The following is a 22,218-nucleotide window of genomic DNA, read 5'->3' on the forward strand; positions in this document are numbered from 1 at the left end:
AGTCTTGTGCTATGATAAAAATATGTGCCTCTGGGCTCAAAATAACCTGAGTCGGTAGTTTGAGGGTTAAGAGGGAATGGGTCTTGCACAATAAGCAACTGGAAATACAAGCATAATAAAAAGGATGATGGTAAATACAATGCCTACCACTCCAGAGCCACGTTTCATCCACACAATGGTGAGGGAGGGGTTTCCTGTCCAGGCACAGTTGAAGATAGCATCTGATCCCTGGTCCACCTGTAGGGACTGTGGCTCAGCAGCCATTCTGGGCCCATCTGGAACCACAGGAACAGAAATGGTTACACTTGATTTGGATAGTCCCCTATAGATGATCTACAGATACTTAAGCTCCAGTATCAACAAACAAATAATTGCAACTCTGTTGATACACAACAACTTGCTGGGGTTAGGGTAAGGGCTAGGGTTGAGTGTATGATAAGCATGAGGGAAAAGGTAAGGTTGGGGTTAGGTCTAGGGTTAGGGTAAGGATTAAGGTTAGAGCGAGGGTTTAGTGGATAGTTCGTTGAAATGTTGTTGACAGTTAGTTAACATCTACAAACCTTCTATTTGGGACTATCCATGTAGTGGTAGATGTGATTCGTAGTGCCTGTAGCTAGCTAGTTTTGGTTCCTGAGTCTGTTTGCTTGGGGACTACTCACAGTAGTGTGTGTGTGCGTGCTTGCACATGTTGCTTGCGGATTACTACTCACAGTAGACATCCACGTTCCTGCTGATGTTGGTGCTGCCCAGCGCATTGGTGACCTCACAGGAGACGGGCTCTGTGAAGAACGAGTGGTCCACGATGACCTCATAGGTGTCACCTGACACCTGTCTGATGACGCTGCCCCCTTTGGCCCATCTGAATATACAACAGAGTAGGTTGAAGTTAGACCTAGATGCTGATCTTGGGTCAGTTTTGCATTTTCCCCAATAATGGTTAATTAGGATTAGGGGAGGGGAAGCTGATCCTAGATCTATACCTGAAGCTGCCTCTGGAGGCTGATCTTGGGTCGGTTTTGCATTTCCTCACTTATGATTAAAGGGGCAATCTGCTGTTGCTACATCCATTTTTGGATTTATAAATTAATGATACTGTATGTACCCATTGATTCTTGAAGAATATTACTTATAAATGCCTCATGAGATTTTGTACCCCATCTGAACCCAAAATACACAATGTTCGTAAACAAAGTAAACGTAAACAAACACCGGATCGCCTCCAAACATGGCTCAAACTATAATGTTGATATTATGGATGGTCAGTCCTTGCATCCATAGCTCTGTCTATGAATTTAAGAGTGGCTACATTAATCCAGCCCATACCTCATCTTCGGGGAAGATGGTGAAGTTGCCCATAGATGCTGATCTTTTCAGCATCTATGGTCAACTTCGCTGTCTTTCCTGTTGTGACCACTCTGGCAGGAAGTTTAGGATCAGATCTAGGATCAGCTTTCCCTCCCCCAATCCTACCCTTAAAGGGGAAATCCACAGTTTAAAAAATAACAAAGGGTTTCCCCCTGCTGTTTCGGTAAAAAGCTGAGGTATGGAACTGGAGAAATGTAAGCACTCTTAAATTCATAGACGGCTATGATTTGGGTGGGGGAGGGGAAGCTGATCCTAGATTTGTACCTAGGGGCCACTTCAGCCCAGAGTGGTTACAACTGGGAAGAGGGCAGACAATGTGGGCTATGAAATCCAACCAGCAGCCCCTTTGGAGGTGGACATGAAAGACCAGTATCTGTGTCACAAATGGCACACAATTCCCTGCATAGTGCACTACTTTTGAACAGGGCACATAGGGAATGGCGTGCTATTTGGGACTCAGCCAGTTAAAACGTGTTGCAATTTACTCCAGTGTTCTGCGCTTCGCCAAGCATAGTGAAACAACAAAAGAAAAGGTGGCTTTTGTTTTGTTTCGGTGCATTGCTTTTATCTCTTCTTCGTTTGAGCATATTCATGTGCTGCTTGTTGTCAACAAAGGGAGTGCTTGAGGAGGGCTTTAGAATATAGGTTTTCTCATTTTGTCTTTGTCGTTCACACGCTTTGATGCCGAAGTCATTATAATGAAGTATAAATAAATTGGCTGTGCGAAGGACCTTGCCCGGCACATGCATATCGCACTGCAGTGCCAGTAATAGGTAGATCAAGCACCTGAACAAACAAACTATTGTTTACAATGACAGATGGGGGGGGAAGGTTTAAGGGAAAAATACACAGGACCCAGTTTTGAATAAATGTAGGCTAGGCTATACATCGGGATAAAACATAATTTTAGGATTCGGAGTGAAAAGAGCGACAAATCAAACATAATTATCTATGACGAACATATTTGAAAATAAAATGTGTTGTTGTTTCTTAACAATCCACTGTTTGTTGTGTGTAATGCTATGGTCGAAAATATGGCCTGGTTATAGATGTCAACATTTAGATAATGAGATTATGAACATGCAGAACATTTTTTGTGAATACAAACAACACAGACATATACTATCTTTGAATTCTTGTCAAAACCAAATACATACATTCACGAAAAGTCCTGTTTTCATTTTCTCATGTGTGTTATGTTCAATTGTTGTAAATCTACGACTATGTCACAAATGGCACCCTATTCCCTATATAGTGCACTACATTTGACCAGAGCCTTATGGGCCCTGGTCAAATGTATTTTACTACATAGGGAATAGGGTACCATTTGGGAAGCAGACTGCATGTACTGTTGTAGAACACACTATTCACTTTCGATGCACCATCCAGGCCCGCATTGACATTCCCTTCCAGAAACATTTCTCAATTGTGGAATGTCCAGTTAAAAGTTTCATCTAGCATTCAAATCAAAGATACAGGGAACTGCCAAATTAAAGGAAACACCAACATGAACTCTTAATAGAATGTTGGGCCACCATGAGCCAGAAAAGCTTCAATGCACCTTGGTATAGAACTCTACTGGGGGGATTCGACAGCTTCAATGCACCATGTCTGGAATTCTATTGGAGGTATGCAAAACTATTCTTCCATGAGAAATTCCATCATTTGGTGTTTTGTTGATGGTGGTTAAAAGCGCTGTCTCAGGCACCGCTCCAGAATCTCCCATAAGAGTTCAATTGGGTTGAGATCTGGTGACTGACGGCCACGGAATATGGTTTACATCATTTTCAAACTCATCAAACCATTCATTGACCACTCGTTCCCTGTGGATGGGGACATTGTCATCCCATAGCCATGGCAGCTAAAATAATGGCCTGCCCAGCATTTTTATACCCAAAGCATGATGGGATATTAATTGCTTAATTAACTCAGGAACCACACCTGTGTGGAAACACCTGCCATAAATATACTTTGTATCCCTCAAGTGTTTTCATTATTTAGGTAGTTACCTGTAGATCGGGTGTACACAGGATGCGACCCAAATGACACCCTATTTCCAATATAGTGCACAACAACCGGAGCCCAATAGGTTTCCCTATTGGCCCTGGTCAAAAGTAATGCACAATAGACGGGATCGGATGCCATTTGGGATGAACCCACAGAAGCGATGCAATCCGTACAAGCTAGACACCAGATGCCATATGACATTCTGCCATTTTGCGAAAGACATTTCATCACAGCGTTGAAAGGGATCGTGACCGCATTGATGGGGATCAAAGTAAACCAAATCGCCTTTGAGTCAGAAAATATTTTACTGCCTTACCATGGCACTCGAAAAACACAGCTTGAAAATGGCAAAGACGAACTCCAAAAGGATGATGCTGTCTGCTGTCAATGTTTCTTCAATGTCCCTTCTCAATTTGAATGAGCGTTCTCTCTGCTCTCTCTCAAGCCTCTGAATGTCAGGTTCAGAACAGATCAGAGCTACATGTCTGACGCCCATCCTTTCCCAGTTACTTCTGAATTATTCAGTAACAATCGTATATATGAGCACCGCTTTTGAACATGTAACACCGCATAACTGTATGCACGAAGGAATCCATTTAGCTTTTTTGAAGTGCTATTCATGTTTTCTATGATCTTCTGCTGTACAATTCGAATGCAGGGTGTCGCACACGCACAGACACACTCACGCATGTACACACACACTCTCCTCCCAGAGGAACCCTGTTGCATAAAACAACAACAATCAAATTAGTTCATGTCGATACACATAGAGAGCGATTTGTGTTCAAATCACCCACGTTCTCATCAAACAGCTGAAAAGCCGAGCTAAATCTTTTTTCATCAGACACCTCAGAAGTGACAAATTAGGAACCACAAATTGCCCTACGACAAAAACAACAGCAGCAGTGACACCAACACCAGAAACCCCGTGAGGATAAGAAGCGTACTTTATTTGCAAGCGAAACCATCTCATTTGCTTCCCTCCCGTTCCCTGCCCCAATTTATCCTATCTCTGTCTCTCTCTCTCGCATTCTTTCTCTGCAGCTTTATTAGAAACAAAAAGTTGCTAATGGAGTTAGCTGTCGGACCCCCCACCCCCCCTCACCTCTGTGCTGTCATTCAACCAGATGGCCTGCATCCCTCCCAAAATGGACCATTCCCTCTTCAGAGATTATTTATCTTTTTATAAGGGATCTCAACTCCCTCCATGTTCTTCTCTTCCCCCAATTGAGCTTGAATGACAGACCACCTGGGCTACAGCTGAAATTGCACCCTATTCCCTAGATATCGCACAACTTTTGACCAGGGCCCATACGGTTCTGGTCAAACGAAGTGCACTATATATTGAAAGGGTGCCATTTTGAACGCAAACCTGAAGTATTAGATATTCATCTCCAAACCATTATGTCTCCCCACGCTTCCAAACCATCATACTTTCTCTGAGTAAAAGGTCTGGAGCGTCTGAGATAAGAGATACCTCCCTGTTCCTATCCCTCTTTATCCCCTACATCCAGATTCCAAGCCCAACCTCATAGCATCGACAGCTTCCTGCTCCGACCTCTCAGGCATCGGAAGAACACTCCTCATTTCGCAAGGAAAATGGTAGCTCTCTGGTGATCAATAGCCAAGCATTGTCTAAAGCCCTATTCGCACAGGACTTGTATTACTAGAGAAGGTTGTGTATGGGCCCTTTTTCCTGTAGTCCACGATCATCTCTTTTGTCTTGACAGTAGGTAATTTCCTGTTTCCGGTCACAACTTGCAGACTTGTTTACGCTGCTGTGCGATTTTGTTGCCGATCTTACTTTGCTACCTGACGGTTTTTACTTTTTCATTACCGTATATTTTTACTTTTTCCCTCACTCAACTTTTTCATTCAACTTTTTTTACACCGGAGGTTTTATCTGGTCATGGTTCGTCAGGACTTCAAACAGCCGAAGCTAAGTAACATTAACATGATGCCTTCTAATTGCAGTCGTTGTACTTATAATATACAGGAGAACGATTGCCTTACGGCAAGGATAGCTGTGCAGCAAGCCCAGCTTCAGACGAAATCGTTAGGCAAGGGTAATTTCAGTGTAGGAAAGGATGAAACAGCGTCTGTGCCACCAGTAAGTACAGATAGTAACGTTAGTATAAATCCCCTCGCACGGTCCCCGCAGCCGGACATCTTTCTCATGGCTTCTGGAGGGAAACGCTGTAGGAATGCTCAACCGGTGTCGCTTATTCAGCCGACAGAAACTTTCAACCGGTTCTCCCCATTAAGCGAGTCGGAGTCGGAGGCCGAGACTTCTCTGGTCTCTACTCCTCCCGTTGAGGGGTCTGAGACGCCGAAGGCTCCCACCATTAGCTCTGACAAATTGAAAACCCTAGTCATTGGCGACTCCATTACCCGTAGTATTAGACTTAAAACTAATCATCCAGCGATCATACACTGTTTACCAGGGGGCAGGGCTACCGACGTTAAGGCTAATCTAAAGACGGTGCTGGCTAAAGCTAAAACTGGCGAGTGTAGAGATATTGTTATCCACGTCGGCACCAACGATGTTAGGATGAAACAGTCAGAGGTCACCAAGCGCAACATAGCTTCAGCGTGTAAATCAGCTAGAAAGATGTGTCGGCATCGATTAATTGTCTCTGGCCCCCTCCCAGTTAGGGGGAGTGATGAGCTCTACAGCAGAGTCTCACAACTCAATCGCTGGTTGAAAACTGTGTTCTGCCCCTCCCAAAATATAGAATTTGTAGATAATTGGCCCTCTTTCTGGGACTCACCCACAAACAGGACCAAGCCTGGCCTGTTGAGGAGTGACGGACTCCATCCTAGCTGGAGGGGTGCTCTCATCTTATCTACGAACATAGACAGGGCTCTAACTCCTCTAGCTCCACAATGAAATAGGGTGCAGGCCAGGCAGCAGGCTGTTAGCCAGCCTGCCAGCTTAGTGGAGTCTGCCACTAGCACAGTCAGCGTAGTCAGCTCAGCTTTCCCCATTGAGACCGTGTCTGTGCCTCGATCTAGGTTGGGCAAAATTAAAAATGCCGGTGTTCGCTTTAGCAATCTCACTAGTATAAAGACCTCCTCCATTCCTGCCATTATTGAAAGAGATTGTGATACCTCACATCTCAAAATTGGGTTACTTAATGTTAGATTCCTCACTTCCAAGGCAGTTATAGTCAATGAACTAATCACTGATCATAATCTTGATGTGATTGGCCTGACTGAAACATGGCTTAAGCCTGAAGAATTTACTGTGTTAAATGAGGCCTCACCCCCTGGTTACACTAGTGACCATACCCCCCGTGCATCCGGCAAAGGTGGAGGTGTTGCTAACATTTACGATAGCAAATGTCAATTTACAAAAAAAAAACAATGACGTTTTCGTCTTTTGAGCTTGTAGTCATGAAATCTATGCAGCCTACTCAATCACTTTTTATAGCTACTGTTTACAGGCCTCCTGGGCCATATGCAGCGTTCCTCACTGAGTTCCCTGAATTCCTATCGGACCTTGTAGTCATCGCAGATAATATTCAAATTTTTGGTGACTTTAATATTCACATGGAAAAGTCCACAGACCCACTCCAAAAGGCTTTCGGAGCCATCATCGACTCAGTGGGTTTTGTCCAACATGTCTCTAGACCTACTCACTGCCACAGTCATACTCACAGTCCCACCTAGCCCATAGAGGTTAAGTATAGTCTGGCCCAGGAGTGTGAAGGTGAACGGAAAGGCTGGGGCAACGAACCGCCCTTGCTGTCTCTGCCTTGCCGGTTCCCCTCTCTCCACTGGGATTCTCTGCCTCTAACCCTATTACAGGGGCTGAGTCACTGGCGTACTGGTGTTCTTCCATGCCGTCCATGGGAGGGGTGCGTCACTTGAGTGGGCTGAGTCACTGACGTGGTCTTCCTGTCTGGGTTGGCATCCCCCCCCCCCCTTGGGTTGTGCTGTGGCGGAGATCTTTGTGGGCTATACTCGGCCTTGTCTTAGGACGGTAAGTTGGTGGTTGGAGACATCCCTCTAGTGGTGTGTGGGCTGTGCTTTGGCAAAGTGGGTGGGGTTATATGCTGCCTGTTTGGCCCTGTCCGGGGGTTTCATCGGATGGGGCCACAGTGTCTCCTGACCCCTCCTGTCTCAGCTTCCAGTATTTATGCTGCAGTAGTTTATGTGTCGGGGGGCTAGGGTCAGTCTGTTACATCTGGAGTATTTCTCTTGTCTTATCCGGTGTCCTGTGTGAATTTAAATATGCTCTCTCTAATTCTCTCTTTCTCTCTTTCTTTCTTTCTCTCGGAGGACCTGAGCCCTAGGACCATGCCTCAGGACTACCTGGCATGATGACTCCTTGCTGTCCCCAGTCCACCTGGCCGTGCTGCTGCTCCAGTTTCAACTGTTCTGCCTGCGGCTATGGAACCCTGACCTGACGTGCTTGTTGCACCCTCGACAACTACTATGATTATTATTATTTGACCATGCTGGTCATTTATGAACATTTTAACATCTTGACCATGTTCTGTTATAATATCCACCCGGCACAGCCAGAAGAGGACTGGCCACCCCTCATAGCCTGGTTCCTCTCTAGGTTTCTTCCTAGGTTTTTGGCCTTTCTCGGGAGTTTTTCCTAGGGAGTTTTTCCTAGCCACCGTGTTTCTTTCACATGCATTGCTTGCTGTTTGGGGTTTTAGGCTGGGTTTCTGTACAGCACTTTGAGATATCAGCTGATGTACGAAGGGCTATATAAATAAATTTGATTTGATTTTGTATGTAATTATTACCCCAGAATGTCCGTTATTCCAGAGGATGATTTGGACGGGCAACGTTTTTGTCCCAAACTGCCCCCTGTAATTTGTTCTTTTTTTTCTCAATAAATTGACAGTTATGACGGAAGCCTGGAGGTTTTTATTCTAGGCGAGCTTGGCTTCCAAGTTTCTAAACCATACCAAACCATCTTTGGTATAGTGTTGACATAATATTTGGATTGAGGAAGTGTGATCATAATCATTAGGATATTTTAGCGATCCACAGTAGAAGACGTCCTAAATGCCCCCCCAGTCTGCAGATGTGAGCTAAACAGCATTTGAGATGTGTTTTTAGGCTATGGATGAGAAAGTGAATTTGTCATTTCCAATAGTTTAGCTCAGTTGTAATGCCGCTTTGCGATCTAACAGAAGGGTTGCATTAAATAGGCACAATGTTTTTTTACTAATGCATTTGGCAATGTTCAATTCATTGGCACAAAACGTATAAACAAAAGCATTCACTGTGAATGTTGATACATGTAGGCCATTCATATATAGGCTATGCGCAGCAATTTATTGAATCAGTTATTGCTTTCTTGCTCAAACCGCGACCAACACCAGTCAAACATTTCTTTTTTTTAAACTTCGATTTGCACGGGAAGTTTTTTTCTGGATGGAATTATTACTCTCCTGCTATGTAGAAATGACCGACATGGCACATTCGGACGGGACTTAAATTACGGATGTGGTGATTTGTGCTCATGCACATAATTACATAACCCTATCTCCCCCAGTAAAACTAATCCCATGCAAATAGGGCGTAATAAGAGGGCATTAAGAAGGCAGCGAGAAACGAGCCTGTCTGTATGCAGCTTTACGGCATGTAGCCTAGTGGTTAGAACATTGGGCCAGTAACCGAAAGGTTGCTGGACTGAATCCCGAGCTGACAAGGTAAAAATTTGTCGTTCTGCTCCTGAGCAAGTCAGTTAACCCACTGTTCCCTGGGCGCTGAATATGTCGATTAAGGCAGTCCCCTGCAGCTCTCCGATTCAGAGGGGTTGGGTTAAATGCGGAAGACACATTTCAGTTGAATGCATTAAGTTATACAACTGACTAGGTATTTCCCTTTAAAGAGAATAGATAGTAGTGATGTGTCCAAAATTGCACCCTACTCCCTGTTTTAGTGCACTACTTTTGACCAGAGGCCTATGGGTTTCCTTGTGGGCCCTGGTCAAAAGTAGTGCATTAAATAGGGTGCCTTTAAGGACAGAGCCAGAGGAGTAGAGAGGAGGAGGAGACGATTTTTGCATCAAGTCAGGGCCCTGCTGTTTCTTCTACAGATTCCCATTCTCTCCTCTCTCTCCTGGGTTGGGAGGGCTGTGGACTTCTGCCTGTGTGACCAATCCCACACTCTCTCTGTCCATTTCCTCATGATGCTGGGAAAGGTTCTTCTATCTCTACAGTCACAGTGCTAACTGTCCTTCATAGCTCTTATTTAGGTTACTGCCTATACCTGGGAAAGGGGGATACCTAGTCAGTTGTAAAACTTAATGCATTCAACTGAAATATGCGTTCCGCATTTAGTCCAACCCCTCTGAATCAGAGAGGTGTGGGGGGCTGCCATAATCAACATCCGCGGCGCCCGGGGAACCATGGGTTAAATGCCTTGCTCAGGAGCAGAACGACATATTTTTACCTTGTCAGATCAGGGATTTGATCCAGCAACCTTTCAGTTACTAGTATAAAGTCATAAAAAAGGTATTTTGATGACCGCTAAGGAACATTACAAATAGGTTTCTATTTGGTTCTGATAGGACTTTGTAGTTGGGACATTCAATGACTGCAAGGGGATGTTTCAGACAGGTCCTGTCCTCCAAACAATAAATGTTTCGTTAGGACGTCCCCAGAAGGTCACAAAATGGTCACCTAAGGTTGTCAAGACATGGTGTCATGTTCCTGTGGAGGTTTGGTTTAGTTCCTGGTTTGTTCCCTAGGATGTTTATAGGACCTTAAAATGTTCTGTCACGGTCCCCTGGTGGTTTTTGTCTAGTAACCACTTGAGATGTTGTGTCATGGTCCATGACACAATGTCCAGAGAATGTCCTAAAATCGTTCTTGGGGACGTCCCGGGAACAAACCGGGAACAAGACAAAACCTCGACAGGAGCATAAAACAGCATCCTGAGCACTATGTTTCGGGGACATCGTAACCATTCATTTTTGTTTGCAGGGTTGATGTCAATGGGAGACTTATGCTGCATTCGTAATCAAGTGGAAGGTGGGAATTTACCCGTTTTTAAGTCGTAAATACCAATTGGATGAATTCACGTGCTTTGAACTCGTTAAAAAACGTTGATTGGGTAATGGCCAACAAGCTGCGTAAGCTACATGTAAAAGTACAGCTATCACGCTTGTATTGTGTTCAAAAACCATAATAATAGATTACTTTTATAAATAATGTTTTGTTGTTGCATTTGACTGCCGAAAATGCTGTTATCTAGGTCATTTCCTTTGTAGGTAACGTTAGAGGTCAGCATTAGTGAAACGTCGATTTAAAGTGGCCATCTACAGTTGCTACATACATTTTATTATGTAGAAATGTATGTACGCATTGATTCTTGAAGAATATAACTTATAAATGCATCATGAGATTAGTTCAACAATCGTACCCTATCAGAATGCAAAATATAAGCTTGATTTACTCCAATGTAAACACTATATAGCCTCAAAACATGGTTAAAGCTATAATTTTGATGTCATGGATGGTCAGTCCTTGCACCCATAGCTCTGTTTATGAATTTGAGAGCAGTAACATTTCTCCAGCCCCATCCCTTAGCGTTTTGCAAAAACACAGTACACTTATTTATTTTTTCAGCTACGGATTTTCAATTTGGCTAGGATTGGTCAAAAATATTTGTGGGCTTGTCTTCAAGGGGAAGTTCAGTATTTCAGTACGGCTGCCCCTATCACTCACAGTGATTTTAGCTGACGTTTTAAATGGCTGTTTAAAACAAACCAAATCATGGACTAAAGTTTCTTCTGGCCTATAGACTAAATTCATTATATAACACAAGAAAATCACGCTAGTCTCCTCAGCCTGAGTTTTTCTTTATGAGTGTGATGTCAGAATGCGCGCTCACTGTTCCAAAATATGATTGTTACGCAACAGGACAGTTAACACGTGCTGCCTGCAAACCAAGGCAAATTGCCTGCTAATTATCTATAAGCTTGTTTAATCTTGTCAATTTCAAGTTATTTTCAAACAACTGTTTGAAATGAGGTGCGTTCTGCCTCCTCATTAATTCAAATAATTGTCGCCCATTTCACTGTTGCAGAGAATTTACACTTGAGGCATGTTATGCAAATGTAAGGTTAGGATTAGCTAGATGAGTCAGACAAATTTCTCTCTTCGATGAGCCCAATGAGTGTTTCCCCAGGTCAAGTATGCAGACATTTGCTCTAGTCAGAATAGAACCTGCCAAACCTTTTCCCGATGGCGCCTGCATTGCTTTCATTGTTATTTTCCTTACATTGTTTTAGGATGAATATCATGCTTGGGTCCAGGAATCATGCGGGCCATGGGAAAATTAAAATGAAATAGTAACTGTGATATTCACGGCACGGCAGAGCCATGCAGTAGAACAGCGCCATAAGAGCTTTGCACACCTGGAATATACAATATGTGCAAGTTATATACAGTTGAAGTCGGAAGTTTACATACACTTACAGTTGAAGTCGGAAGTTTAAAAACACTTAGGTTGGAGTCATTAACTTGTTTTTCAACCACTCCACACATTTCTTATTAACAAACTATAGTTTTGGCAAGTCTGTTAGGACATCTACTTGGTGCATGACACAAGTAATTTTTCCAACAATTGTTAATTAACAGACAGATTATTTCACTCATAATTCACTCTATCACAATTCCAGAAGTTTACATACACTAAGTATGGAAAGTTAAAAGAAATTACCTCCATAAGTCTGGTTCATCCTTGGGAGCAATTTCCAAACGCCTGAAGGTACCACGTTCATCTGTACAAACAATAGTATGCAAGTATAAACACCATGGGACTATGCAGCCGTCATACCGCTCAGGAAGGAGACCTGTTCTGTCTCCTAGAGATGAACGTACTTTGGAGCGAGAAGTGCAAATCAATCCCAGAACAACAGCAAAGGACCTTGTGAAGATGATGGTGGAAACAGGTAAAAAAGGGTTTTAATGACTCCAAGTGCATGTAAACTTCCGACTTCAACTGTATGTATGTGTTTATGTATTGAGCGTAATGCATTCTGTGTGCATTCCTTTTTAACCACGGGCACGCAAGGTACTGATTTCATAACAATTATGTTATACTCAATTGTGCTTATATAAAGTAATCTATTAGTTCTGTAAAAACAATGGTAAAGGCGACAGAGAACTATTAGCTTCTTTGAAGCTGCCCTCATCATGACCATTGGCCTGTGTACACAGTGGCTTGCAAAAGTATTCACCCCCTTGGCATTTTTCCTATTTTGTTGTGTTATAACATGGAATTAAAATGGATTCTTTGTATCATTTGATTTACACAACATGCCTACCACTTTCAAGATACAAAATATTTTTTCTTGTGAAACAAACAAGACATAAGACAAAAAAAATGAAAACTTGATAACGCGTAAATATTCACCCCCCCAAAGTCAATACTTTGTAGAGCCACATTTTGCAGCAATTACAGCTGCAAGTCTCTTGGGGTATGTCTCTATAAGCTTGGTACATCTAGCCACTGGGATTTTTGTCCATTCTTCAAGGCAAAACTGCTCCAGCTCCTTCAAGTTGGAGGGGTGCCGCTGGTGTACAGCAATCTTTAAGTCATACCACAGATTCTCAATTGGATTGAGGTCTGGGCTTTGACTAAGCCATTCCAAGATATTAAAATGTTTCCCTTTAAACCACTCAAGTGTTGCTTTAGCAGTATGCTTAGGGTCATTGTCCTGCTGGAAGGTGAACCTCCGTCCCAGTCTCAAATCTCTGGAAGACTGAAAAATGTTTCCCTCAGGATTTCCCTGTATTTAGCACCATCCATCATTCCTTCAATTCTGACCAGTTTCACAGTCCCTGCAGATGAAAAACATCCCACAGCATGATGCTGCCGTCACCATGCTTCACTGCGGGGATGGTGTTCTTGGGGTGATGAGAGGTATTGGGTTTGCGCCAGACATAGCGTTTTCCTTGATGACCAAAAAGCTCAATTTTAGTCTCATCTGACCAGAGTACTTTGTTCCATATGTTTGGGAAGTCTCCCACATGCTTTTTGGCAAACACCAAACGTGTTTGCTTATTTTTTTCTTTAAGCAATGTCTTTTTTTCTGCCCACCCCACAGAGCCCAGGTGTATGGCTTAAAGTGGTCCTATGGACAGATACTCCAATCTCCACTGTGAGGTCCGCATCTCCTTTAGGGTTATCTTTGGTCTCTTTGTTGCCTCTCTGATTAATGCCCTCCTTGCCTGGTCAGTGAGTTTTGGTGGGTGGCCCTCTCTTGGCAGGTTTGTTGTGGTTCTATATTCTTGCCATATTTTAATAATGGATTTAATGGTGCTCTGTGGGATGTTCAAAGTTTCTGATATTTTCTTATACCCAATCCTGAACTATACTTCTCCACAACTTGCTCTTCATGGTGTCACGTGCTTGGTGGTGCCCCTTGCTTAGTGGTGTTGCAGACTCTGGGGCCTTTCAGAACAGGTGTATATATATTGAGATCATGTGACAGATCATGTGACACAGATTGCACACAAGTGGACTTTGTTTAACCTGTTTAGGATAGGGGGCAGTATTTTCACGGCCGGATAAAAAACCTACCCGATTTAATCTGGTTATTACTCCTGCCCAGAAACTAGAATATGCATATAATTGTTTGATTTGGATAGAAAACACCCTAAAGTTTCTAAAACTGTTTGAATGGTGTCTGTGAGTATAACAGAACTCATATGGCAGGCCAAAACCTGAGAAGATTCTAAACAGGAAGTGCCCTCTCTGACCATTTCTTGTCCTTCTATAGCCTCTTTATCGAAAACAGAGGATCTCTGCTGTAACGTGACATTTTCTAAGACTCCCATAGGCTCTCAGAAGGCGCCAGAACGTTGAATGATGACTCTGCAGTCCCTGGCTGAAAAACAGTAGCGCATTTGGATAGTGGTCGATCTGAGAACAATGAAACGGGCGCACGTGTACACGTGAAGAGTCCATTTTCTTCGTCTCCCGGTCGGAATATTATCGCTATTTTACGAGAAAAATCGCATAAAAAATGATTTTAAACAGCGTTTGACATGCTTCGAAGTACGGTAATGGAATATTTTGAATTTTTTTGTCACGACATGCGTCCGCGCGTCACCGTTCGGATAGGGACCTGAACGCACGGACAAAACAGAGGATATTTGAACATAACTATGGATTATTTTGAACCAAAACAACATTTGTGGATGAAGTAGAAGTCCTGGGAGTGCATTCTGACGAAGAACAGCAAAGGTAATCCAATTTTTCTTATAGTAATTATTTCGTTTAGTGAACGCCAAACTTGGTGGGTGTCAAATTAGCTAGCCCGTGATGGCGAGCTATCTATTCAGAATATTGCAAAATGTGCTTTTGCCGAAAAGCTATTTTAAAATCTGACACCGCAATTGCATAAAGGAGTTCTGTATCTATAATTCTTAAAATAATTGTTATGTTTTATGTGAACGTTTATCGTGAGTAATTTAGTAAATTCACCGGAAGTTTTCAGTATGTTTGCTAGTTCTGAACGTCACATGCTAATGTAAAAAGCTGGTTTTTGATATAAATATGAACTTGATTGAACAAAACATGCATGTATTGTATAACATAATGTCCTAGGAGTGTCATCTGATGAAGATCATCAAAGGTTAGTGCTGCATTTAGCTGTGGTTTTGGTTTTTGTGACATTATATGCTAGCTTGAAAAATGGGTGTGTGATTATTTCTGGCTGGGTACTCTCCTGACATAATCTAATGTTTTGCTTTCGTTGTAAAGACTTTTTGAAATCGGACAATGTGGTTAGATTAACGAGAGTCTTGTCTTTAAAATGGTGTAAAATAGTCATATGTTTGAGAAGTTGAAGTAATAGCATTTTTAAGGTTTTTGAATATCGCGCCACTCGATTCCACTGGCTGTTGACTAGGTGGGACGACCCACATACCCGAGAGAGGTTAACTAATTATTTGACTTCTGAAGGTAATTGGTGTCACCAGATCTTATTTAGGGGCTTCATAGCAAAGGGGGTAAATCCGTTTTTCTTTTTTTTCTTTTTTTGAAACAAGTAATTTTTTTCATTTCACTTCACCAATTTGGACAATTTTGTGTATGTCCATTATATGAAATCCAAATAAAAATCCATTTAAATTACAGGTTGTAATGCAACAAAATAAGAAAAATGCCAAGGAGGATGAATTCTTTTGCAAGGCACTGTATTCATTTGGCCTGTTTAGCATAGCTCTGTCCTGCCCTCTTGCGGAGCACATGTGTGGAGCACTTCAGTTACTGCTTCTTATGTAGATCATTCATAATTGTCATGTTGTAAATGCAATTTATTATTTTGTGTAATGTTTTTTTTTATTGCTATTTTCTGATATAGGTATTCTAATTACGAATTATCCATATTTAGTACTTTCAGAAACCTCACACACAAACAATATTGAACACAATTTGCCATCTTTCATGCTGAAGATTGAGGCCAGCGTTTGAATGCAGAAATATACTGTTTGAACCTACACTCCTTTACAGTTTAACTGGAGGGAAAAACAGCAAAAGACATAGGCATGTAGGTAATGGTTGTCTATTTTATTGAACAACAAACAAAAACTTGAGGAAAAAACTGCAAGAAAAGACTAACAACTGTCATGTCATTATAAATATGCATAACCCATATTTCAATATTAATGTAGTGGTTGAACATCAAAAACTGCATTCCTACCCCCCCACCATTCCTACCCCCAAGTCATAGTATCATGGCAGATTTAGGAGGCGCGCACACCAACCGCTTCCGAGTACATTACTCGCTAATTTTTAGTCCCTGGATAATAAAGTTAACGAGATCAGGGCAAGGGTTTCTTTCCAGAGAGACATCAGGGATTGTAACATACTCTGTTTCATGGAAACATGGCTCTCTCGGGATATACTTTCAGAGTCGGTCCAGCCATCTGAATTCTCAGTTCATCGCGCCGACAGGAATAAACATCTGTCCAAGACAATTCTCTTTGGCTATTGTCACAACCATGTATATCCCCCCTCAAGCCAATACCATGATGGCCCTCAAGGAACATCACTGGACTTAATGCAAACCGGAAACCATATATCCTGAGGCGGCATTTATTGTAGCCGGGGATTTTAACAAAGCACATTTGAGGAAAAGGTTACCTAAATTCTATCAGCATATCGACTGTAGTACTCTCGCTGGAAAAACACTCGACCATTGTTACTCTAACTTCTGAGATGCATTCAAGGCCCCCCCGCCCTCCTTTCACCAAATCTGGTCACAACTCCATTTTGCTCCTCCCTTCCTATAGGCAGAAACTCAAACAGGAAGGACCCGTGCTGAGGACTATTCAATGCTGGTCTAACCAATCGGAATCCACGCTTCAAGATTGTTTTAACTGGGATATGTTCCGGCTATCTTATATATTATATAATATTGACAGTGAACCACCGCATTTAACCATGGCAAGGTGACTGGGAATATGGCAGAATACAAACAGAGTAGTCATTCCGCAAGGCAATCAAACAGGCAAAATGTCAGTATAGAAACAAAGTGGAGTCGCAATTCAATGGCTCAGACACGAGAAGTATGAGACAGGGTCTACTGACAATCATGGACTACGAAAGGAAAACCAGCCACGTCGCTGACACCGACGTCTTGCTTCTGGCCAAGCTAAACATGTTCTTTGCCCGCTTTGAGGATAACACAGTGCCACCGATGTGGCCAGCTACCAAGGACTGTGGGCTCTCCTTATCCGTGGCCGATGTGAGTAAGCCATTTAAACGTGTTAACCCTCGCAAGGCTGCCGGCCCAGATGGCATCCCTAGCCGCATCCTCAGAGCATGCACAGACCAGCTGGCTGGTGTGTTTACGGACATATTCAATCTCTCCAAATCACAGTCTGCTGTCCCTACATGCTTCAAGATGGCCAACACTGTTCCTGTACCAAAGAATGCAAAGGTAACTGAAATAAATGATTATTGCCCCGTAGCACTCACTTCTGTCATCATGAAGTGCTTTGAGACAATAGTCAAGGATCAAAACTCCACCTTACCTGTCACCCTAGACCCACATCAATTTGCTTACCGCTCCAATAGGTCCACAGACGATGCAATTGCCATCACACTGCACACTGCCCTATCCCATCTGGACAAGAGGACTATAGCTCAGCATTCAACACCATAATACCCTCCAAGCTCATCATTAAGCTTGAGGCCCTGAATCTGAACCCCGTCCTGTGCAATTGGGCCCTGGACTTCCTGACGGGCCGCCCCCAGATGGTGAAGGTAGGAAACAACATCTCCACTTCCCTGATTCTCAATACTGGGGCCCCAACGAGGTTATACAGCATATTGACACAAACCATTCTACTGATGAAGTTCAGTTATAGCAAATAAATAACTTTGCACAACAGGATACCCTGTCTACGGCAACTGCACCGCCCACAACCGCAGAGCTCTCCAGAGGGTGGTGCGGTCTGCACAACGCATCACAGGGGGCAAACAACCTGTCATCCAGGACACCTATGTCACAAGAAGGCCAAAGATATCATCAAGGACATAAACCACCCGAGCCACTGCCTGTTCACCACTGCCTGTTCACCCTGCTATCATCCAGAAGGCAAGGTCAGTACAGGTGCATCAAAGCTGGGATCGAGAGACTGAAAAACAGCTTCTATCTCAAGGCCATCAGACTGTTAAATAGCCATCACTAGCACAGAGAGGCAGCTGTCTACCTACACAGACATGGAATCATTGGCCACTTTAATAAATGGAACACTAGTCACTTTAATAATGTTTACATATCTTGCATTACTCATCTTAAATGTATATACTGTATTCTATACTATCTACTGTATCTTAGTCTATGCCGCTCTGACATTGCTCATCCATATATTTATATATTCTTAATTACTTGTTAGATATTGCTGCACTGTCGGAACTAGAAGCACAAGCATTTTGCTACACCCGCAATAACATCTCCTAAGCAAGTGTATGTGAGCAATAAAATTTGATTTGATTTGTTGTTGGAGAGCAGATGCTGGAAGAGTGTAAGCCAATTGTCCACATACAAAGTGTGGCCCTTCCTGAAATGAGGAGCCAGCATGGTTATTACCACGAATGTTGGATGTCAGTGGTGGACCCTTGTAGACTATAATGTCCTTGACAAATCCTGTCTATATGTCACACATAAAGAACTTGACCCCAAACCTGTGTCTTTTGGAGGGAATGTATTGACAGAATGCCAGCCTACCCTTCGAGTAACATCAAGGACTCGTCAATGCATAGGTCATTGGATGGCACAAAGTCCTATCCAAATGCTGATGTCAGGCTGATGAGAACTTTTCTTATTTTGTGTAAGTGGTCATTTAGGTTGGCGGCAGCATTTTCTATGAAATTCAGGCATAGCAGCAGAACTGGGAAGCGGTCTTGGGAAAAGGGGGTGGCAAAGAAGGGGGTTGCAAACATAGGATCCGTGCTCCAGTATTCCCTTACAGAGTTCTACTTCACTATTCCCATGAGAAGGACTGTTACCAGGAAGGTATACATTTCACTCATTGTAGTTTTCATCCATTTAGCAAGCTTCCCCCTCAACCTAGGATTTCTCTTCTCCTGTAGCTCCAAGTTCTAGCGATTGATCTCCTCCACTGTCTCCCACCTGCTCCTCTGTCAGAAACAGCTTAAAGCACTCTGACTCAGAGGGAGATGGCAAGGGGGCTTTGCATTCCAGACTAGGACTCATCAAAGCCAAAAGCAGGGCCAGAGGAAGGGTGAAATGGCTGGCGGCCTTCCATCTACCACAGACCCTCCATACTTCACCCACTGTTGGTCTGCCTCCATCACCACCAGCATCTTCAGAGGGATCTGGGACTTCGTCAGTGGGCAAGGGGTCCTCAGATTCAGGGTTCTCAATGGCCACAAGGTTGGGGGGCAACTCCTCACTATAACTGTCAGAATCTGATTCCTAATTTTAATACTCAGACTCTTTGTCAGAATAAACAAAAACCTCCAGAATTTCCGCATATCTGGGTAGTCTCCTTTTGAAAGAAATTGCTAAGGCTACAGCTTAGCCAACTAGCTATATACATAAACAATAAAACTGAATGGCTCCGAGCGAGTATCAGGGTTGATGTGATTGGTTGCCAGCACACACCAACTGTATCAATAAATCACCTTCAGAAAATGGTTTTTGCCTTAATCATTTATTAATTGACTCTTTTATTCACGGTTTCAAGTCCTGCATTCCGAATCTTGCATAAATTGTATTGGAAAGAAATTATGTGTGTAAAATATTTTTTTGAATGTTGTACTGATTATGATAAGCTAATGCTAAGCTAATTGCCAGTAATGTGTGGAACCATGTTTGTTGACATTGTTCAATGTCTTCTGTGTGTTACGTAAATGTCTGTCAGACCAAAGATGTTATAACAAAACGAGGCGAAGGTAAACTTCCCGAAGTGAATGATGGTAAGTTAATGATGGTAGATGACACAACCCCTTCAACATGCATACTGCAGACAGACCCAACTCATCTTGTCACCTCATCTTATTTTTGGTTAGGGTGTCTGTCAGCTGGGAGTTAGCCAAAATGAATGCTTGTGTTAGCGCACACTTTCCTCAGTCAGGGCTTGTTAGCCCCTCCCCCCTGCACAGGCATATGGCAGAGATATAACCGCCATCGTCTCAGGGACCCCCGCCCATCTATAATCAATGAGATGCCAGCTGCTGTTAAGGAGTTAAGGTCTAAGGTGAGATCTGGGTACATTTAGCACACTTTTTTACGCCAACTAACCACCTGCCCCACCCCGGACTACCTAAAACAATGTGAAACATACATTTGAAATTGGAAGTTTACATACACCTTAGCCAAATACATTTAAAGTCAGTTTTTCACATTCCTGACATTTAATCCTAGTAAAAATTCCCTGTCATAGGTCAATCAGATGATGAAGACAGCTTGGCTGTCGAAACGTTGGATATTAGATTTTTGCATCTGAGCTTCTAGAGTGTGCGGCTCTCCCTTATTTTCTAGTTTTCTACTCCGCAAGCCAGCACCTCGCCTTAATAGGTGTGCGTTTCTTTTTCTTCTAGATAGGTCAATTAAAAACACCACTTTATTTTAAGAATGTGAAATGTCAGAATAATAGTAGAGAGAATCATTTATTTCAGCTTCTATTTCTTTCATCACATTCCCAGTGGGTTAGAAGTTTACATACACTCAATTAGTATTTGGTATTATTGCCTTTAAATTGTTTAACTTGGGTCAAACATTTCGAGTAGCCTTCCACAAGCTTCCCACAATAAGTTGGGTGAATTTTGCCCCATTCATCCTGACAGAGCTAGTGTAAATGAGTAAGGTTTGTAGGCCTCCTTGCTCGCACACGCTTTTCCAGTTCTGCCCACAAATTTTCTATAGGATTGAGGTCAGGGCTTTGTGATCGCCACTCCAATACCTTGACTTTATTGTCCTTAAGCCATTTTGACACAACTTTGGAAGTATGCTTGGGGTCATTGTCCATTGGGAAGACCCATTTGCGACCAAGCTTTAACTTCCTGACTGATGTCTTGAGATGTTGCTTCAATATATCCACATAATTTTCCTTACAAATGATGCCATCTATTTTGTGAAGTGCACCAGTCCCTCCTGCAGCAAAGCACCCCCACAACATGATGCTGCCACCCCCCTGCATCACAGTTGGGATGGTGTTCTTCAGCTTGCTAGCCTCCCCCTTTATCCGCCAAACATAATGATGGTCATTATGGCCAAACAGTTCTATTTTTGTTTCATCAGACCAGAGGACATTTCTCCAAGAAGTACGATCTTTGTCACCATGTGCAGTTGCAAACCATAGTCTAGCTGTTTTATGGCGGTTTTGGAGCAGTGGCTTCTTCCTTGCTGAGCGGCATTTCAGGTTATGTTGATTTAGGACTCGTATTACTGTGGATATAGATACTTTTTGTACCTGTTTCCTCCAGTATCTTCACAGGGTCCTTTGCTTTTGTTCTGGGATTGATTTGCACTTTTTGCACTAAAGTACGCTCATCTCTAAGAGACTGAACGTTTCCTTCCTGTGCGGTATGATGGCTGCGTGCCCCATGGTGTTTATACTTACGTACTATTGTTTGTACAGATGAACGTGGTACCTTCAGGCGTTTTGAAATTGCTCCTAAGGATGAACCAGACTTGTGGAGGTCTACAATTGTTTTCTGAGGTCTTGGCTGATTTCTTTTGATTTCTCCATGATGTCAAGCAAAGAGGCACTGAGGTACAGGTACACCTCCAATTGACTAAAATGATATCAATTACCCTATCAGAAGCTTCTAAAGCCATGACATAATTTTCTGGAATTTTTCAAGCTGTTTAAAGGCACAGTCAACATAGATTATGTAAACTGCTGACCCACTGGAATTGTGATATAGTGAATTATAAGTGAAATAATCTGTAAACAATTGTTGGAAAGATTACTTGTGTCATAAAGTAGATGTCCTAACAGACTTGCCAAAACTATAGTTTGTTAACAAGAAATGTGTGGAGTGGTTGAACAACGAGTTTTAATGACTCCAACCTAAGTGTATGTAAACTTACGACTTCAACTGTATGTCTTCCAGCCTTAAATTCAATGTGATTGACGCCATCCCAGTGACTTCAACTGTATGTGGTTGTTTCCTGTGTTAAACCCCAGTAGAGCAGCAGAACTTGGACAGAGAGACTCCTGCTCTCCTAAAGCAGCCTGTATGCATAAACATGAGAGGATTGTAGATAGAGTGTATATAGGCCTACTGAACACAATAAGGGCATCAAAAAGTGGAGATTTTGGGTCACCCAGACCAAAGATTTCAATCGGAGAGTAAAATAGATGTGTGTGTGTGTGAGAG

The 22,218-nt window shown here is 42.7% G+C and overlaps 1 protein-coding gene across 1 annotated transcript in view; it reads right to left on the reverse strand.

Annotated features, from left to right (window-relative positions):
- LOC106567547 (kin of IRRE-like protein 3) overlaps positions 1–22,218 on the reverse strand; it is a 366,739-nt gene that overhangs the window by 40,276 nt on the left and 304,245 nt on the right. The window contains exons 7-8 of the mRNA XM_014136991.2: positions 711–859; positions 148–275 (exon numbers count right to left, since the gene is read on the reverse strand). Of these exons, the coding sequence (XP_013992466.1) occupies positions 148–275; positions 711–859 (277 nt within the window). The remainder of the gene's footprint in view (positions 1–147; positions 276–710; positions 860–22,218) is intronic.

The sequence above is a fragment of the Salmo salar genome, chromosome ssa13 (genome assembly GCF_905237065.1).
Source record: "Salmo salar chromosome ssa13, Ssal_v3.1, whole genome shotgun sequence".
Taxonomy (NCBI): Eukaryota; Metazoa; Chordata; class Actinopteri; order Salmoniformes; family Salmonidae; genus Salmo; species Salmo salar.